Source organism: Musca domestica, unplaced genomic scaffold, assembly GCF_030504385.1.
Source record: "Musca domestica strain aabys unplaced genomic scaffold, Musca_domestica.polishedcontigs.V.1.1 7, whole genome shotgun sequence".
Classification (NCBI taxonomy): domain Eukaryota; kingdom Metazoa; phylum Arthropoda; class Insecta; order Diptera; family Muscidae; genus Musca; species Musca domestica.
This window is the reverse complement of record NW_026712383.1, coordinates 6381878-6402933: the sequence shown is the minus strand read 5'-3', so window position 1 is coordinate 6402933 and position 21056 is coordinate 6381878. Positions and strand designations below refer to the sequence as shown.

At 34.9% G+C, this 21056-nt stretch overlaps 1 protein-coding gene across 4 annotated transcripts in view; it reads left to right on the top strand.

Annotated features, from left to right (window-relative positions):
* The window catches only part of LOC101889819 (cGMP-dependent protein kinase 1), a 45455-nt gene extending 25856 nt beyond the window's left edge, over positions 1-19599 (top strand). For 3 of the 4 annotated variants that reach the window (XM_011294882.3, XM_020037311.2, XM_020037312.2), the window contains exons 3-12: positions 118-177; positions 495-1685; positions 7954-8118; positions 8301-8443; positions 12966-13419; positions 13540-13778; positions 13846-14166; positions 14425-14656; positions 18575-18924; positions 18997-19599. In XM_011294882.3, the coding sequence (XP_011293184.1) occupies positions 118-177; positions 495-1685; positions 7954-8118; positions 8301-8443; positions 12966-13419; positions 13540-13778; positions 13846-14166; positions 14425-14656; positions 18575-18924; positions 18997-19162 (3321 nt within the window). In that variant the 3' untranslated portion in view covers positions 19163-19599. The remainder of the gene's footprint in view (positions 1-117; positions 178-494; positions 1686-7953; positions 8119-8300; positions 8444-12965; positions 13420-13539; positions 13779-13845; positions 14167-14424; positions 14657-18574; positions 18925-18996) is intronic. The other variant, XM_059129997.1, reaches the window with a different exon arrangement.
* The last annotated feature ends 1457 nt before the right edge of the window (positions 19600-21056 follow it).

The following is a 21056-nucleotide window of genomic DNA, read 5'->3' as shown; positions in this document are numbered from 1 at the left end:
ATTCATGCATACACCTCACTTAAAATTATTTTTCCCTGACTTTCATTCATTCCTTCATTTTTATATATATCAAACAACCTATGCTAAAAAGTTTCTTCTATTTCGGTTCCTTTTCAGCAAATCGGCCGCTATATAAGACGGGATGAATCAACATTTTTCACATCCAAATCCACAGAGGTAAGTAGAGACCATAGCCTCAAAATTATAAAATTTTTCTAACACTCCTCTGTATTTGAACATTCTTCCTAACTTCCAAACTTTTTCTCTTTTGTTTCTTTCTTCCTTAAATGTAACTAAAATATAAAACCCGTTTGCACTCTTCTCCAAATCTATGGCACTCTATACCACACATCCATGCACACTTCAATTTACCCTCCCCCAACACACACACAAACACAAATAAACAACCAAACAATTCAAAACACAATCCCATCGACACAAACAACCGCAACTCAAACGCATTCAAAAAAAAAAAAAAAAAAAAAAAACAATAGAGTTTAAGACCCCCACGTCAAAGGCAAAGTATTCTAAATCATGCTGCAACAACACCACCAGCTAATGTGGCAAATAATCAAAATAGTTTTGCACCAAAAGTTGCCACAACAGTGGCCGCAAGTAATGGGACGACATCCAGTCAAAATGCCATTGTCAATAGGAGCAATAAAAAATTCATAACATCCAATAAAGTGCGGAACACTACAAATGGCAGCCCCTCCACGGCGACGGGAGCGGCGACAAACGGCAATGCCACCGCAAACAAAGTGAATGGAAACGTTCAGGCTAAACACCATCTGCATCAGCAACATCCTCAGGTTGCATCTAAATTGAAACCAGTTAAAGAGAGAAGGCCAACGGCTTTGCCAACCCAACAGCCGAAAATTGAAAATGACAATGAACTGCAGGGGGAAGAGGAGGACGTGGGAGGCCACAATCATATTGGGGCCGATCATGGCCAGCAGCAGCAGCAGCAGCAGCAGCAGCAGGGAACACGAATGCCTGGTGTAGGCCAACCAGCCAAATTTTTCATAGGAAACGGCAAGGAGGACGATGAAGATGACTACAGCCATGAACTGGATGAGGTTGACTACGATGCCGATGTAGATAATGCAGATGTTGTGGTGGTAAATGCAAGCGCTTCATCATTCAACCATAAACAACAGCCGTCTGCAAATGTTGTGGATGTTGCCGGAAAGCAAACATCATCGTTGGTATCTTCGGCCTCAACATTAAACAGCAGATCATCGTCCTCAGCTCTGGCAAATTCACTTACAAGCTCAGCTTCAACCACAACCGCATCCAAGTTACGCATCAAGCTACCCAGTAACACCAGCAATAAACTAAGAAAATTTGCTCGTTCCGACACGAATAGCTCCCTGACACTGTCGCAGCGTGAGGAGGAGGAGAAAGTGCACATACCACCGCCACCCCCGTTGCCGCCCACGCCTCTGTGCACGGCCGCATCGCCCTCTTTGTCTTTGATATCGAAAAGCAAACGTAATTCAAATTTCCCTGAATTTCCACAGAGCCAGCCGGGCGCTGGCGGCAATGACACAACAGCATTGGATTCCACATTTACAAGTTTAACGGAAACGGATGTGAAAACACAAGATTCTTCATCAGCAGCCACAGCCAGGACGACAGCGACAACGACATCTACGCATCAAAACGGATATGCCAAGACAAGAGTGAGTTAACTCTTTCATTTTTTCTCTCTCTGTCTCTCTACTTTGCACTCTTTTGCTCGACCCAAAAACCAACCAAACAACAAAAACACGCACATCACCACATCACATTATACCAAGAATCATATTTCTAGGGAAAATTAACAACAACATGAGAGCATACATTATTGGAGAGGGGGGTTGTGGTTCGGGTATACCACAATGTTGGCGAACATATTTACATAGGCTTAGGGATATTAAAATCTGAGGTTAGCTTTGGATTTCAAAAAATTTAAAAATTTAGAAAGATATCATAAAATATTTGAAATAAGGGAGAATCGAAAAAAAACTAGTAAAGAGAGTGAGAGTGGGATAAAGACTGACTCCAGCAATATTTCGAGACCTTAACTAAAATATGAAAACGAAACCGCTTCAAGCGTTTTCTTTGTTATTTTGTTAACTGTGTTTGTGTAGGGATTACATAGGACCAATTTTGTGGTAGTTCTGACAAAACGGACTCTAAAAGTATCCATAGGAAATATAAGTTTTTATCTATCTTTGTGAAACGTTAAATGTAGAATTTTAAAATTTTAAATTGCATTTACTTGCGTTGTGAAATATGGGTGCTTTGGGTTTAACACAGTGAAATTTTTGAAAACTCGAACTGAATGGGTATCTTAAGTGCTCAAAGGATCTACATGATATGATAAGGTATTAAGCGAGTGATTAAATAACAGTCTAAATATCATTATACCCTACACCACAAGGTGGTCAGGGTATTATGTCTTTGTGCATTTGTTTGTAACAGGCAAAAGGAAACGAGATAGACCCATAGTTCCTTTTGATGATCTGCATAGAATCACTTTCTGAGTTGATTTATGCATGTCAGTCCGTCTGTCCATGTATTCTTGTGAACAAAATGCAGGTCGCATTTATTATCCGATTGAGATGAAACTTTGCAAACAACATTTGTTTGGCCCAAGGACGAACCCTATTGAAATTGGGGATAATCGGTAAAAATTTAGATATAGCTCCCATATATATCTTCGTCCGATTTGCTTTTTATTGTGCACCAAACGTGTAATATCAGTCCGAATAGTATGAAATTTTGCACATACAACCAAATTAGGCCTGAAAATAAGTATGCCAAATTTGATCGAAATCGGTTCAGATATAGCTATAGCTCCCATATATATTGTTCATCCGATTTGTTATTTTTGTCCTCCGCAGCCGTAATATGCACTCTGTAACAACAATATTTGGGGAAATATATCAAATGCAGCTCAGAAATACCTTTGCTAAATTTTATCGAGATCGGTTCAGATTTGGATATAGCTCCCACATATAACTTCGTCCGATTTACCTTTTTTGTGCACCAAACGTCTAATATTTGCCCAAATGGGATGAAATTTGGACCATACGACCAAATTGAGTCTACAAGGTAGTATGCCAAATTTGGTGAAGATCGATTCAGATATAGCTATAGCTCCCATATATGTTGTTCATCCGATTTCTAGTATTTGTTACCCACAGCCGTAATATGCACTCCGTAACAACGATATTCAGGGAAATATATCAAATGCAGCCCAGAAATACCTTTGCTAAATTTTATCGAGATCGGTTTAGATTTGGATATAGCTCCCATATATATCTTTATCTGATTTCAAATTAATTTTGCACCAAATGGGCAATACAAGTCCAAATTTAAAAAATACAAATGCTTCGGCATATTTAGTCCTTTGAATTTTTAACTATAATTATAATAATAGGGTGTATGATTGAATTCTCCCATAAAAACTTTTAATTGTTATGTGGAGCTCAACTAAATAAGCAAAGTGGTGTAGGGTATCATAAAATCGGCCCCGCCCGACTTTAGGACTTTCTTTACTGGTTTTCATTGGAATTGGACGCGTATATTCTGTGCCAACGTAACTCATTACTTAGTAATGTGAAAAACAGTTGCAATCTTTTTAAGAAACATCCCATTATTTTCAAACTGCTGGTGTTAGATTGTTTACACTAAATTTTCATAGCTAATTCAGCTCAAACAGCTCCCAAGTTCTAGCTGGGTAGAGAATTCTGGGTTAGGGTTATAGTTTTGCAGCCATGAAGAGCTAGAACAGGTATCAATGTATATAAAAGAAAGGCGTTTTTTTATTCCATTAATGTACTAAAAGTACCAAAAGGTACCAATCATAGAAATCGATAACTTGAGATGAAGGTTGTGATGGGGTGTAGGATAGATGCACTAAAGGTGTTTTTTTTTTTTTTATTTTAAAGTAAAAGTGTACAAAAAGTACTGAAAAACACTACATTCGGTACCATTTGGTTTTATGCACCATAAGAATCATGTTGGGGAACTAGGGTTGATATGAGGAGGTGGTTTTGAAACGCTTTGTAATGGTACTAAATTTGGTACAATTTGGATTTTGGGTGAATGGATGAAGCTGGAAGTTTGAAATGTTGATATTGGGGCAGGGTTGAGATTTGGAAATATGTACTAAAAAGTTCGAAAAGTACTAAATGGTACTAAATTTTGGATAGAGCTGGAAACATGAAATTTGATATAATGATCACTCTTTGTGAAGTGGAATCGATATATGAAGGTGGATTTTTAAAAACGTACCAAAAAGCGGAAAATGTACTAAATGGTATTAATTGTGATATTTAGAAAAGGGATTGAGCTGAACATTTGTAATATGGGTCTTTGATGTAGTGTGGAATTGATGGACCAATGGTCTTATGCAAATTCCACATTTTTTTGGGAATGAGTGCTATATAGTGAGCGTACTGTAAGGTATACGAAATGTAGTAAATGGTACTAAATTTGGTACATATTGTGCATTTTTGTATTAAGACCACTGTGAAGTATATGAAATATATGTTTTTCCACAAAGGAAGAAAAATACAAAGCTACATTTACATGTGTACCCAATTTTGGAAATTAATTTGACAGAAAAGTATGATTTTGTGCAACTGTATCCTATATAAAGTTTTCGATGTATATTGAAATTAGTAGCCCAATTTATAACTTGAAATTAAGAACTGGTAGTCTTTTATAGAATACTACGATAAGGGTACCAGTAGTCGGCACTTTTAGGATTTTCGCGTTTTTAATCGCTCACCATTCTGAGTGGAACTTTTCAATTATTACAAAGTTAATTTATTTAGATTCGAAATTTTGTATAGTTTTTGCAATAATAAATAAAGTTTTAATAACTTTTTATTAAATTTCATAAATTTGTAGTTTTATTAAAACAATGCTTTTGTGCCAGTAGTCGGCACCACTTGCCAATTGTCGGTATGGCATGTTCCAACAGTCGGCATACCAATTTTTTTGTAAGAATAATTAATAATAATAATAAATTAATTCATTAAAATATAATATTTTTGTTTAGTTAAACTGATTCGACGTCTTTATTGTACTTTTCTTAAGAATATGAATTGTTGAGGACCTTCACAGACAAAAATTTAATTTTTATTAGAATAAATCATCTTTTCTTAGCGAAATTGTACACAAAGATAGTTGACAGTATATTTGAAGTAAACAAAATACATTTAGTTATAATAGTTTCATTTATTTGGGCTTAAAAATAAAAAGTGCCGACTACTGGGACATGCCGAACTTAGGCACACTTACCCTATATATTTCGGCAAAAAAATTCATCAGAGAGAAAAAAATGTAAGAAAGTTGACCAATATAGCCTGTCTTCGAACTTGATCAAATTTCAGACACGTAACGGATGTGTAACAAATTTCGGCATTCTATTTCAATTTCTTCGGAATTCAATTAAAACCAACGGGCGAATATAACAAAAATGGATTAGAATTTAACGTTGATTATGAATATATATACTTCTTTGGGAATAAAATTATTACTTCGATTAGTAACATACTAAATGAAGAGCTTGATATAGCCTCCATGCTATGGTGCAAAGTTTAAAAATAGGTTTTCAAATCCATATTAAAATGATTCGAAATTATTTCTGGAAAAGGAAAAGAAACAAGAAGACAAGAGAAGAGAAATTGTCATGACACGTCTTTCACCAGTCACACGTCTTTCACCATCACTGTGCGACAAAATCGGGAGGTAGCCAAGATAGGGCGGTAATTTGTACATTTCTACATCATTTGAAAAGATTTGAGTTAAGATTCCTTGGAATTCATGCAATAATACTGTCGCTGGAAATGTTGAGGTATATTTTTTGTTAAAAATAACTAGGCGAAACAATAAAGGAGTAATTCCCTTCTCTGACAAAATATTTAAAAACTCCATTAAGATATGATTGTATTAGGTCAAAATATTCTACATAATTTTATCATCACAAAATTTTGAATATAGGTCTCAAAATACACCAATACTTACCTTAAAGACAAAAATCTGTAAAAATAGAAAAAACAAAGGTTTAAGAGGATTGACATTAATATAAAAATATTCTACGAAAAATTTGTTCACTATAAGTCGAAAGCCTGTATTTACAAAATAAAAGTAAATGTTTTAAGCTCGAGTAAAAATGTCCCAACAAAATTATTTTTTTAGGAACAAAAATCTAAATTAATTTTCATTATGAGTCTGTGAACAAAAGAAATCTGCAAACATAGTATATAGTATCCCTAACAGCTCTGATTATTATTAGTTTCTACCATGGTACAATGAAGAGAAGGTAGGCCAACTTTGAAAAAATTGCAAGTATAGAGGTCTACCTGTTTGGCTTGTAATGTCAGAATTAGTATCAAAACAATAAAAAATCAACTTGTTGCATTTATTTTGAATAAATAATTGAAAACCACGATAACTGAATGAAAGGTCAACACTTCTTTTCAAAATCATGTGCTATATATCTCTAAAGGATTATTTCGCTACAAAAACTCTAGATTTTGTCGATGAATGTTTTTTGAACAATTTTTTTGTTATTGAAAAGAAAACACACACATAAGCAAATGAAGTTGACATATTAAGCCAAGAAAATAAAAAAATTAAAATCATATGGTATCATAGTCCTACCTTGATATCATTGTACCCATTGTACAATAAAAAGGTAAGGTAGAGCTTTCAGCTGATTACAATTTCTTTCTAAGTGTACCCGACTTCTGTCAATTTTGGGTATGTATTTATGTTTTGAAAAATAAAAATAAAATATTTTCAAAATCAATGATTGGAAGCAACTCAAATTGCGGGGCGCACATTAATGATAGTAACCAGGTTTGCCACGGAATTGAAAGATTGAAAACTTAGGATCACATTTTTGAGGCAGGCATTTCATTCAATTTTCGCGCTATTTAACTAATTTTAAAAATGAACAAAAAATATCAAATAAATGAAAACAACTTGTTGGATATAAGTTTGAATAATTCTGACAGGAAGCGGGCATAGCCTCAGGGCTGTATTTTTGTAGTTTTACGAAGCTGCTCTACCTCCTTATTGTACCATGATTGTACCATGGTTTCTACCAACCGGAAAAAGCCAAATATTGAAATACTTAGTTTTTGAAAATTATGGAAAACATACACATGAATATTTCCCCAGAAAATCATGGCACATAGTTGTATTAACTCTCATAAGCAAACTAGAAATGTAATGGCCCACACACACAAACACATCACATAATGTGGTGTTACCACACAGTAATGACCTTTACTTGTTGTTGCATACATTTTTTCACTCCAATTACCGATGTTGTATTGGGATACATTATATTTTCTAATGGGGTTTATTTTCCTTGAACCACTGTAATTTTCTATTTTTCCATCTTCTTTTATCCCTCTTCCCCACTCTATTGCATGACTAAACCTATTAAGAAAATACATTTACCCTTAACCTTAAACCTTTCTGTGTTGCCCCCCAACGGTCTAATGTCGTCAAGACTTTTGTCGTTTTCCTTTTCCTGTGCCATCGTTATGTGTTAATTAATTTCCTATTGTCATACAGCAGCAGCTAACTCGAACTCAGCCATGGATATTCTTTGGCCTTACCACAGGTATATCTATATCTAATTCTGGGCTGTACTAACACAAATACATACATGTAGACACATACATACATACCTATGTATAAATAACCCCTTTCTATAGAAAAGTCCATGAAAATGAATGGAAATGCAAACTGAATTTTTTGTGTTATTCCTTAACCACACGTCTCTCTCTCTCTCACTCTCTCCTTCTTTCAATCTTTCCAATTTATTCTCTTACTGCCTCCGCCATACTTACCTTGAATAATAATAAAAATAGAAAAATATTTTCTGCCATCATTATTCTTTGCTTGGAATTTATGGTGCCCCCATATATTTTCCAGTTAAATGTTGAATTGCCAGATAAGAAAATGACTCTGCACGAAGCTCTGCAAAGTCAATATGAGGATGATGATGATGAGGTGGATGGTGCCTATGCAGATGCCAATTTGGATGCTGGCACTAATTTAACAGCCAGTGATATTCGAGATTCAGGTGTTCAAATTGAGGTAAATTGCAAATGAAAAAAGACAAATGACAATAACGAGTTTCCATATTAAATTCATGATAATTAAAGGTTGATTTTTCCCATTAGGTTGCATTTTCCATTGCTCATCCCTTTTTCATTAAATGCCTAATTTTTTTCTCATAGCTTAAATTAATTGTTTTTTTTTTTTAATAACTTAACTAGGAATCAACAGCCTCGCCCAAGGAAAGTGACAGCAGCGATGAAGGTCCCAAATATCATCGTGTTGATGGTGGTCTAATATTTTCACGTCCTCATTTGTCCAACAAGAAGGACATAAAAATCGAGTATATCGCAAAAGATGAAAAGTAAGTGAAATGATATTTGTAATGAATATTAGATGAAGGTTCAAAATTTAAAGCTAAATAGTGAATTATGTACCAATGATATGGACTTATATAGGCAGTTTTCTCTCCAAGGAGGTAGTGCCCATTAAGGACTCCAAATTGCAAATTTTAAAATATACCAGTGAAAAAAATTACACATATCATCAAAATACCGAATATCTGGATATCAGTTATATAGAGGTCTATTCCAAAAAACTTGGACCTAAATGTATTGTTCTTTGCAAGAATGATTCCAACATACCGAGAAAACAAACTGCCTATATACAGCAAATTTGGTTAGAAATTGTGAATAAAACACCCAAAGATTTAGACTGTTGATGTTTTCTGTGACCTAAACTAGAAATAATTTTGTAGAATATTTTGAATCCAGGACAACAAATTCCACTTTGCTGATCCGTTTGAAAGAAAAGGTTTTGGACCAAAATAAGCCTCGTGAAATGTCTGACTAAGTTATATAGAACCAGATGAAACTTGAAATTTTGCACCAAGGACAATCTTAGTGCATAGGCGTATGATAGGGCTGGGTTTTTGGAAATTTATACTTAAAGGTAACGAATAGTAGTAAAATGTACAACAATTTTAATACTTTGTGTTGGAACACGGAATGAGCTAGAATTCTGAAATTAGGAATGAGAGTCATTGATAGACGGCAGGATGGATGACTAATTTTAAGGTTACAAAAAGTTCAAAAATAGTACTAAACTTCTAAAAAACTTTATGATATCGAAACAAGTAAAAAAGCTGTAAGTTCGGCCAGTCCGAACATTGAATACCCTCCACCATTTGGAACGAATTTGGAAATTTTCAAAAAATAAAATCCTTTAATAATTCTGTTAAAATCTTAAAAATACCGAATTGATATTAGGATATATGAGGGCTATACCAAAACGTGGACCTGCATAGACAATTTTCTGTCATAGGCTTCTTCAAAGGCACTACGAACTTCAAATACTAAATTTGAAGCAATTCCGGTGAATAATGTCGCTAAAATCATCAAAATACCGAATATCCGGAGGTACCGTTATTTAGGGGCTAAAAACGTCCCAGGGCACATTTTCAATACCAAAAGTCCTGCATTTGAGTAAAATTTTATCAAGCTACTTCATTTCGTTCGGAAGCTAGAGTGATTTCCACGGACAGACAGACGTATAGACGGACGGACATCGCTAAATTGACATAGAATTTTATGCTGATCAAGAATATATATACTATGTGTGGTTCAAGATGTAAATATCGAGGTGTTACAAACGGAATGACAAACTTAATATACCCTCCATACTATGGTAGAGGGTATAAAAAATACCAAAACTAACAGGTCCTCGAATAGAACATATGTGAACCGATAGAGCTAAAAATGGAAATTTGGTATGATAATCAAGGTTAGAAAGTAAGTTCGATAAATGTAGCTGATTTTGGAAATGTGTGTAATAAATGGTACAAAATTTGGAACTGTGTGGTTTAGGGTGAACGGATGAAGCTGGAATGTGAAATGTTGGTTTTTGGAGTCCCTGTTGGTGGTAGGTTTGTGATAAAGAGGTGGTTTTGAAAATGTATACTACAGGTGCAGGAAAATGACTAAATAGTACAAATTTGGTACCATTTTGTATTGGGTGAAGAGATAGTGCTTGAAATGTGAAATTTGGTATAAGTGACGCCGTTCATGTGTAACCTGGACACATGGAGATGGCTTTGGAAGTGTGCATTATAATTGTACGAATAGTACTAAATGGTACTAAATTACTAAAATTGGATGAACAGAGAGTGCTTGAAATCTAAAATTTGGGTCACTGGTTGCGAAAATACGTAATATAATTGTACGATAAGTACTGAACGGTACCATATTTCATATTGGGTGAAGGAATAGAGATAAAATGCTGAAATTTGATATTTTAAATTACTGATGGTATCTATGTTCGAAGTTTGGAGGTGGTTCGGAAATGCATTCCAATTAATAGGGCTGGAATCCCCAAATTAAGAACTTTGTTATTATCTGGAATTGAGATATGGTGGTGGAAATTCTGAAATATTATATACAGGGTTACCCATTTTTGACGGACCCATCTGGCAACGCCATAACTTTTGACAGAGATGTCACACCGCTTAATCATATACCGCGTTTGAAGCGTCAGTCCAAGCAGATTTTTACCATGAACCAATACACGCCACGTGAGCGCTCTGAAATAGTTGAAATTTACATTCAACAGAAGAAGTCAATTGTGAAAACTCAACGTGCTTTTAAAACATTAAAAATGTGAGAAGTGCGCCTTCTAAGAACACCATTAAGCGTTTATACGAAAAATTTTCGACTGGTAAGGCTCTTTCTAATCCGAAGAGGCCATATAAAAGTCGACCAAGGCGATCGGCCGAGAATATCACTGCCGTACGAGCCAGTGTTGAGAGGTCCCCAAGAACATCCCAAAAACGCCGTTCTCAGCAGTTGGGCATGGCTCGGTCCACTTTACAACGGATTATTCGCATTGATTTGCATTTGTTCCCGTACAAAATTCAATTGACGCAAAGAATGTTGCCTGAGGACAAGCCTCGTCGATTGGAATGGGCCCAAAGTGTCATCGAAATGGCCGAAGATGACTAGCAAATTTGGAACAAAATTATCATGTCCGATGATAAGCAAAATTGCCGTTTTTACGCCACTGAAAATCCTCAGGAGATTCAAAAAGTGCCTCTTGATGATGAAAAAGTCACAGTTTGGTGCGGCGATAGTGCGAAAACGGTCATTGGGCCGTTTTTCTTCCAAAATAAAAATGGCCATACTGTTACCATCAATCAGGAGCGTTATCGCGACATAATGACCAATTTTGTCATGCCAATTATTCGTCGAAAACGTATGAGGCAGTTCTGGTTTCACAAGTCGTATTTCGATTTTCTGAAGAATTTGAAGTTTGATGTCGAAAAGTGGTGGAATGGCCACCGCGTTCGCCCGATTTGACGCAGCCTGACTTCTTCTTGTGGGGATATTTGAAGTCAAAGGTTTACGTTACCAAGCAAAGAACCGTAGAAGAGCTCAAGGACAACATTTGTGAAGAAATAGCCGCTATTCCGGCCGAAATGTTGGCAAAAACGATGGAAAATGCAGGAAAAAGTGCACAATACGTCATCATCGCCAGAGGCGGCCATTTGATATTCAAAAATTGATGTAATCAAATCTACTTGGAACAAATTAAATGATTAATATTACCAACCGCCAAATTTTATTATTTTTCTTTTTTATTGGGCAACCCTGTAGATGTCACTGGTGGTGTCTGTGATTGAGAGAAGGAGCTTGTTTTAGAAATGGGTACCATAATTCGGTCTTGGTTGAAGGGATAGAGCTGGAATCCCGAATTCAATATTAATGTCTCTGTTGGTATCTGGGATTTAAATTGGAAGGTATTTTGGAAATGTGTTCCTTAACTATACGAAAAGTGCAAAATAGTACTAAATTTAGTATTGGGTAAAGGAATGGAGATGTAATCCTAAAATTTGATATAGGCGTCACTATTGGTGGTTGTGCTTATACTACAGAGATACAGGTTGATTTAAAAATGTTGTCAAACTGAACAAATTTTGAATTTTTAGTACCAAAAAGGGTCTAACTCGAACTGTTAAAAAGAATCTAAAATTTCAATGTGGACTTTTCACAAAGGATGCAGCGGGCACTTGATAGTCTATCATAAAAATATTTTCTTTTTCTTTTAGATTTGGGTTTTATATAATTCCAGGAAAATTTTAAGAAAATTTTGTAGATAAAAACGCCAAAAAGTTCTGAGTCCTAAGCTCTGAGTCCTATGCTCAAGCATTTAATCGAAAAAAAAAAAAAATTATGTAAAATCGTACTAGAGGTTTCTTTTCTTTTTTGACTTTTAGTGAATTATAATGGAAAATATTTCTGTCCTTAGTCCCATCTTTCTACAATAATGTTTTGTAGGACAATTTTTCATAACCTCACATGAAGTACGACTATAACCCTAAAAGTGTTTTTAATGTATACGAATACCTGGAGTTTAGGTAGACATTTGATGTCTTCTAAAGTGGAATTTTATAACAGATAAATATGTAGAACATTTTGACATTTTGACTCCCACTTAAAGGGAGTTTTTAACCATTTTTAAAAAATGGGCCAACAAGGCCCCTTTTTGACTCTACTGAGTTTTAGAATTTTCTACAAAAATTATTCTCTGTAATATTACGTAAGACACTATATATATTTAAATCTACGAATTCGAAGAAATCTTAATCCGAAATTTTCAAATAAATATGGAAGATGGGGAATTTCCCCCCTCCATTTTGTTGCTTTTGTGATGTAAGGTTTTAAAATGCCGATACGTGTCTCTTAGATAGACATTCACAATCTGCTAGATTTTCCCTGTAATAATTGAAAAAACAATAATTTTGTCACATATCGTAATTAATTTTATTTTATTCAAAGTTCTCTGACTCTCGCTAAGAATTTCTTTATTAATTATTTCTCCCATCTCTCTTTCAGAACCCGTAATCTCATACGCAATGCAATTGAGAAAAATGATTTTCTCAACAATTACATGGATAAGGAACGCAAAGAGATGGTCATCGATGCCATGGAAATGCTGCATTTCCAAGCCAATGATTATATCATCAATGAAAACGATGAAGGTTCGGAAATTTATGTTTCCGAAGATGGTAAATTTGATGTCATAAAACAGGGCAATGTAATTGGACAATTTGGTGGTGAGACGGTGTTTGGTGAACTGGCCATATTGTATAATGCCAAACGATTCGCTTCGATTCGAGCCGTGACAAATGCCAAGGTGTGGAAAATTGATCGTGATAAATTCCGTCAAATTATGGTAATATCCGGATCCAAAGAGCGTGAGGAAAATTTGAATTTCCTAAGGTCGGCGCCGTTTTTGAATGATTTGTCCGAGGATGTTCTCAATAAGGTGGTGGATTTGCTGCAAAGGGTGAGTTATTTTGAAATAGGTTTTATATACAAATATTTTAAAATTATTTAATATTTTATTTTTTATTTAAAATTTTATTTTTTATTTAATATTTTATTATAATTGATTTAATAATTTTAGAAATTCTATGCCACAAATACTTGCATTGTGAGAGAGGGTGATATTGGCAATGAGTTCTTTATTATACGAGGTGGCACTGTAACCATTAAGAAATTAAATGAGAGCGGTGAAGAGCGAGTCGTGGATAACCGCAAGAGAGGAGACTACTTTGGTGAGCAGGCCTTGCTAAATGCTGATTGCCGGCAAGCCAGTGTTTATGCCGATGCTCCGGGTACAGAAGTGCTAAAACTGGATAGAGAGTAAGTAAAATCCATCAAAAAAATTTTAGAAGAATTAATTTATTTTATTTATCTATTTATTTTTTAGAGCATTTATCAGCTATCTGGGCACCATACCGCAACTGCGAGAACTGCCAGTGGAACGCTCAGATCCCGAGGGCCGTGATAGCAATCGTAAATCTGAATTCGATAATGAATATGCAAATATCGAGTTAACAGATTTAAAGAAAATTGCCACTTTGGGTGCCGGTGCCTTTGGCAAAGTCGATTTGGTGTCGTACGATAAGAAAACGATATTCGCTTTGAAGATTGTTAAGAAAATTGATATTGTCAAGCAGGATCAAATTGAACATATCTACAGTGAGAAACATGTTATGATGAAATGTAGGAGCTCTCCATTTATCATAGAGTAAGTACAACACAAATTATTTCTGGCGAGCCAAGAGAAATTTTTGCTGGCATAAATCATCAGCTGACTTTTTTGGAATAAGAGCGAAACATTTAGGTTGACTTGGCTCAGTTTCGGCTTCTAATTTAAACCTGTCAACCATAAAGTCCATAGTTTTTTTTACGAAAAAGCCATGACTCATGCCAAAAAATCGCCCCACATATTCTCACCTTTAATGTTAATGTTTTCGTTGTAATTTCAAACAATTTAAATTTTTAGACTCTACAAAACGTTCCGCAACGATAAATTTGTCTACTTCCTGATGGAGGCATGCATGGGCGGTGATGTTTGGACAGTAATGTCTCAACGGCGTTTCTTCGATGAGAAGACGGCACGATTTATCGCTGGCTGTGTTGTGGAAGCTTTCGATTTTCTACACTCACATAATATTATCTACAGAGACTTGAAACCGGAGAATTTAATGTTAACCACCGATGGATATTGCAAGCTGGTGAGTAAACAATGAGAAGAGAAAATGGCGTTTGTAAGTGAACGTCACACTTGCTTGTCGGAATAGTTTTAAATTTGACATTTAGAATTTGTAATGAATTCTACCTTTTGTGGCAGAAAATTGTCTCGCACGAATTCAAGCGGGAATTGAACATACTACATTTTTCGAGTGGGAGTAAAATCCGCTAGAAGTCGAGTAGACTCTACTCACTCTGAGTACTCTCTTATTTTACCCTCCACCATAGCACGGAGAGTATATTAAGTTGGTCATTCCGTTTGTAACACCTCGATCAGAGTAAAATTCTATGTCGGTTTAAAGATGCCTGTCCATCTGTATGTCTGTCCGCCTGTGAAAATCACTCTAGCTTCCGAACAAAATTAAATAAGTTGATAAAATTTTACTCAAATGTGTGTCTAGTCTAGACTTTTGGTATTGAAAATGTGATAAATTTTGGTATAGTCCTCATATGGCTACCGACAGATTTAAGGTTTTTTGGGTGTTTTAGTAAAATGTTTAGCTCGAATTTGACGTAAATTACATAAGAAACTTCCTTGCATAGAACTGTCAATATAGGTCTAAATTTTTGTATAGTCTCCATATAATTGTACCTCCTTTGTAGTCGGAATTTTGATGATTTGTGTCACACTTTTCATTGGAAATGTTTTAAAATTGGAATTTGAAGTTCCTCATGGGGCCCAGGACTTCGTATAGGCCCTATTTAACGGTATCTCCATATATTCCGTATTCTGATAATTTTAGCGACATTTTTATAGAAATTATTTCAATTTTCTCATTAAAATGTCTTAATGGCATTGGAATGTCTTAAAATGACAAAAATCGCATATACAGATCCATGTCTTGGAATAGGCCCCAAAATAAGGGTAACTCCCTATATTGGGAGCATTCTTACCAAATGCGGTTTTTGTCTGAGCCCCGCACAGCCTCTGTTTATTATCGGGACGGTGACGATTTGAATTTTATTTATGGTTGTCGTCGATGTAGGTGTTCGGGTTGATGTCGGCATTCTTGAGGTTGTCGATTTGCATGTAATCTGCAACATTAATTTATTGTCGTCCGATGTTGAAGGATTGAATGTACTCAGGAATTACGATGTTGGTGTTTGGATTGATGTCGGAGCTCGGGATGTTGACAATTTGAAGGTAATCGGGAACATTGGTTGGTTTACGGTCGTCGCTTGTCGATGGATTGAATGTAAACTATGTTAATAAAATAGTAAAGTAATTGACTGACATAACGATTCATCAACGCCCGGACGAAACGGCTGAGGCTAGAGTCGGGAAATTTTGGGTGGTCCGAAAGTGTATGATACGGCTGAATTTTTACCCCTGAGTGAATGGCACTAAAATGTATTAAGTGTTAGAGGCTCTTAAATTTTGAATGAGGGTCAATGATGAATAATGTGATGAATGTACCAAAGGGTTTTTGAAAATTCGTACCATAAGTGTACGAAATGTACTAAAATGAAATATATTTGTTACCATTTCGTATCATGTGAACGGTTAGAGCTAAAAACTTGAAATTTGGAATGGATGTCAAGGTAGAGGAGTATGGTATGTATAGAGTAAATATGTAATCCTGTATACGAAAAGTCCTAAACGGAATGGTAAAATTTGGAAATATGGTTACTGTAGCATTGTAGGACAGAGGTATGTACTTAGTATTTGAAATTCATAGTTAAGGTATTAAATGGTACTAAATTTGATACAATTTTGATTTGGGGGAATCCTGAAATTTGGAAACAAAAGTACTACCGGAGTGTAGGATTGGGATATTGAGGTAGTTTTGGAAATATGTACTTCAATGTACGAAAATTTACTGAAATTTGAAATTAAGATTACGGTTGGAGTGTAGAATTAGGGTATGTAGGAAATTTAGAAAATTCATACATATGCGTACTACATGCTACTAAATTTGGTACAATTTGGAATTTGGGCGAACCAATTTGGATTCCTGAAATTTTAAATTGGAAATTACAGTGGTAGTATAGAATTTGAGTATGTAGGAAATTTTTCAATATTTGTATTTATGCGTACTAGATGGTACTAAATCTAGTACATTTCGAATTTGGTATAACCGATAGGTGCGGAATCCTTAAATTTAAAACTGGGATTACTCCGGGAGAATAGGATTGAGGTATGAGGAAGCTTTGAAAATTCGCAATTATGTGCAATAAATGGTACTAATTACACAAATTTGAACAATGTGGTCATGGTGAACGGATGGAGCTGGAATTTTGATATTTTGTATTGGGGTCCCTGTTGGTGGTAGGTTTGTTTTGAAAATGGACACTACAAGGGCACGAAAAGTCCTAAATAGTACTATATTTGGTTCAATTTGGTATCGGGTGAATAGATAGTTCTTGAAATCTGAAAATTGGTATAAGGGCGGATGGAATTTTGAATTTTGATATACATGTCATTGTTGGTGTCCGTGTTTAAGATATGGAGATGGGTTTGGAAATGTGTACTATAATTGTTCGAAAGGTACTCAATGATACCAAATTTGATACTGAGTGAAGGAATAGGAATATCCTCAAATTGGATATTGAGGTCTCTGTTGGTATCTGGAATTGATGTTGTTTTGGAAATATGTACTATAATTGTTCGAAAAGTACTAAATTGTAATAATTATGGATCAATGTTTATGTCTAGGATGATGAGGTGTAAATTGTTATGTATATGCGTACTAAATTATAATAAATTCGGTGCGTGACAAAGGGAAATAGTTGAAAATCTGAAATTTTATATTGAGGCCACTGTTCCTATCAGAGTTTGAGATTCGGTGGTGGTTTGAAAATGCGTCTTATTTTTGTACTAAATGGTCCTTAATTTGATATTGGGTGTAGGAATAGGCTGGAATTTGATATTGAGGTCTCTCATGGTATCTGGAATTGAGATATGGAGGTGGTTTTAAAAATGTGTACTATAAATGTTCGAAAATTGCTTATCAGTACTAATTTTGGTATGGGGTGAGGGGATAGAACTGGGATCCTGAAATTTGATATGGATGTCACTGTTGGTATCTGTAGTTGAGAGAAGGAGCTGGTTTTGGATATGCGTAATATGAACGTACGAAAAGTGCAACATGCCACAATCCGTACCGTTGGGTGTTGGGATAGAAAAGGAATTATGAAATTTGCTATCGAGCTCAATGTTGGTGTCTAGGGTGGAGAGAAGGAGGTGGTTTTCGACATGTGTAGTATAACTGCATGAATTGGGTTTTAGAATAGAACTGGAATTCTGAAATTTTATATGGAGGCCACTGTTGGTATATTGTTTTGAGAGAAGAAGATGAATTCGGGAATGCGTACTACGATTGTTCGAAAAGTACTACTAAATTTTCGGAATTTAAAACGAATTCAAATGACGTTAGACTACCAACTAAGAAACCAATATGACAAACTAAATCTGCAGATTAGAGGCGAACCATTCAAAATAACCAAAATCAGGAGACTCCTTTAAAAGAAAAGTTCCGTGTAACCTACTCACTGTCCAATTAGCGCTGATTTCATTGAAAATGAGACGAAACCCTTCCAATTATGAGAATGCAGAGATACCTTTATAGGAGGACTACAACTTAATGTAGACCGATGTTGTCCACACTCAATACCAAATATTTTAGACATCGTTGCCAAGTCGGAGTATTCCTAAAATATTAGATATTGAAACTGGGCTCTTACGATCCACATTAAGAAATATTTCCCTTATAAGTGTACCTCTTGTTGTCCTTGATCGACTTAGAATTGTATGCTTATCACGAAGATCTTCTATGCTATATTTATAAACATCTATTAATTATTTATTATTAGCTATTATTTATAAATATTTATTAACAAATTATACTTCATACATTTGTTCCAAAAATATTATTACATTTGTTATGTATTCTCTCTTCCAGGTTGATTTTGGTTTTGCAAAACATATACCAGCCAATCAAAAGACACACACTTTCGCCGGTACGCCCGAATATGTGGCACCGGAAATTATACTCGACAGAGGTCACGATCGTTCGGTGGACTATTGGGCCTTGGGAATATTGATATTTGAGCTGTTGGTGGGGAAGACACCGTTCCGTGGACAGAATCAAATAAAAATCTATCAACAGATTTTGGGTGGCATTGATGTGGTGCAAATGCCATCGAAAATACCGAAATCGGCACAAAATCTAATACGAGCCTTGTGCAAACAGCTGCCGGCCGAGAGATTGGGCTATCAGCGGAAGGGCATTTTGGATATTAAAAGGCATAGGTAAGCGAAGAGTAAAAAAAAATATTAAAATTATTTTTTTAATATTTTTCTACATATTTCAATTTTTTGCAGTTGGTTTGATGGCCTGGATTGGCAGAAATTGCGAAACAAACAGCTGTCTTCGCCCATAAAACGACCCATTAATCATCTGACAGATCTGCAACACTTTGGACCATCCGGTGTGGAAAACGAAGCAGATCCACCACCTGAAACCAGCGGCTGGGATATTGATTTTTAAGACAATATTTTTACAATATTATTGTTAATGTTTAAGTACAATTGTTATTATTTTTTCTTAGAATTAAAACTGAACTAAAATAATTTATCTTAGCCCTAACGATGAGAGACAATAATTAATTATTTTGTAAATTATAATAAACATATATATTTTGTAATTTAATTTTATATAAACTATTTAAATATAAGATAATTTAAGCTTTAAGATAAACAGCCACACAGTTTTGTTTTGTTGCATTTCAATTAAACAAGCGGTTAAGTATGATGTAAACAGTGTAAAAAGTCATAGAAATTATGTGCGTGGCAATCAATCTTGTGGATGCGTGTTGGCCTTGACTGGTGTGTGTACGAGTATGTATGTATGTGTTCGCGAAATCATTTACAGCGGAAAATCAGCAACATCCGTTTTCCTCTATTTTTGACATGGAAACACATCAGCGTAAAACACGCACGCTAACATCAGCCTTGTTATTTTCCAAACTAAACGCATAACAAGGGCAACAACAATAAATATCAAATCAGCATACATACATTCAAACATAAATAACATATACATTTTCGCAACGCAACGCATATTACTTTTAGGATTTCTAAAACAAATAATGGGCTGAATAGGATTTCTAATAAATAAGGATGGCCATACGATTGGAAACTCCGAATAATTTGTGGTAAGTAAACATTGGGAACTCGACTCCATAATTGAAAGGACCTTAGGAAATTTAAGGGAAGAGAATATTTTTATATAAAATTTCATCTGTGATAGGTCACAATGAAAAAATATCTTTGAAAATTCCCATTTTATCAAAAACTTTTCATCTGTGAAAGATCACAGAGAAACTATTCTAAGAAAATTTCCAATCTGTGATAGATCACAGAGAAACTTTTCTATGAAAATTTCCAAGCTGTGATAGATCACATACGAAAATTTTCTATGAAAATTTCCAAGCTGTGATAGATCACATACGAAAATTTGCAAGCTGTAATAGATCACAGCGCGAAATTTTCTATGAAAATTTCCAATCTGTAATTGATCACAGCGCGAAATTTTCTATGAAAATTTCCAATCTGTGATAGATCACAGCGCGAAATTTTCTATGAAAATTTCCAATCTGTGATAGATCACAGCGCGAAATTTTCTATGAAAATTTCCAATCTGTGATAGATCACAGCGCGAAATTTCCTATGAAAATTTCCAATCTGTGATAGATCACAGCGCGAAATTTCCTATGAAAATTTCCAATCTGTGATAGATCACAGCAAAGAAATTTTCTATGAAAATTACAATCTGTGATGGATCACAGCGAGAAATTTTCTATAAAAATTCCAATCTTTGATAGATCACAGCTAAAAATTTTCTATGAAAATTCCAATCTGTGATAGATCACAGCTAAAAATTTTCTATGAAAATTCCAATCTGTGATAGATCACAGCTAAAAATTTTCTATGAAAATTTCCAATCTGTAATTGATCACAGCGCGAAATTTTCTATGAAAATTTCCAATCTGTGATAGATCACAGCGCGAAATTTTCTATGAAAATTTCCAATCTGTGATAGATCACAGCGCGAAATTTTCTATGAAAATTTCCAATCTGTGATAGATCACAGCGCGAAATTTCCTATGAAAATTTCCAATCTGTGATAGATCACAGCGCGAAATTTCCTATGAAAATTTCCAATCTGTGATAGATCACAGCGCGAAATTTTCTATGAAAATTTCCAATCTGTGATAGATCACAGCAAAGAAATTTTCTATGAAAATTACAATCTGTGATGGATCACAGCGAGAAATTTTCTATAAAAATTCCAATCTTTGATAGATCACAGCTAAAAATTTTCTATGAAAATTCCAATCTGTGATAGATCACAGCTAAAAATTTTCTATGAAAATTCCAAT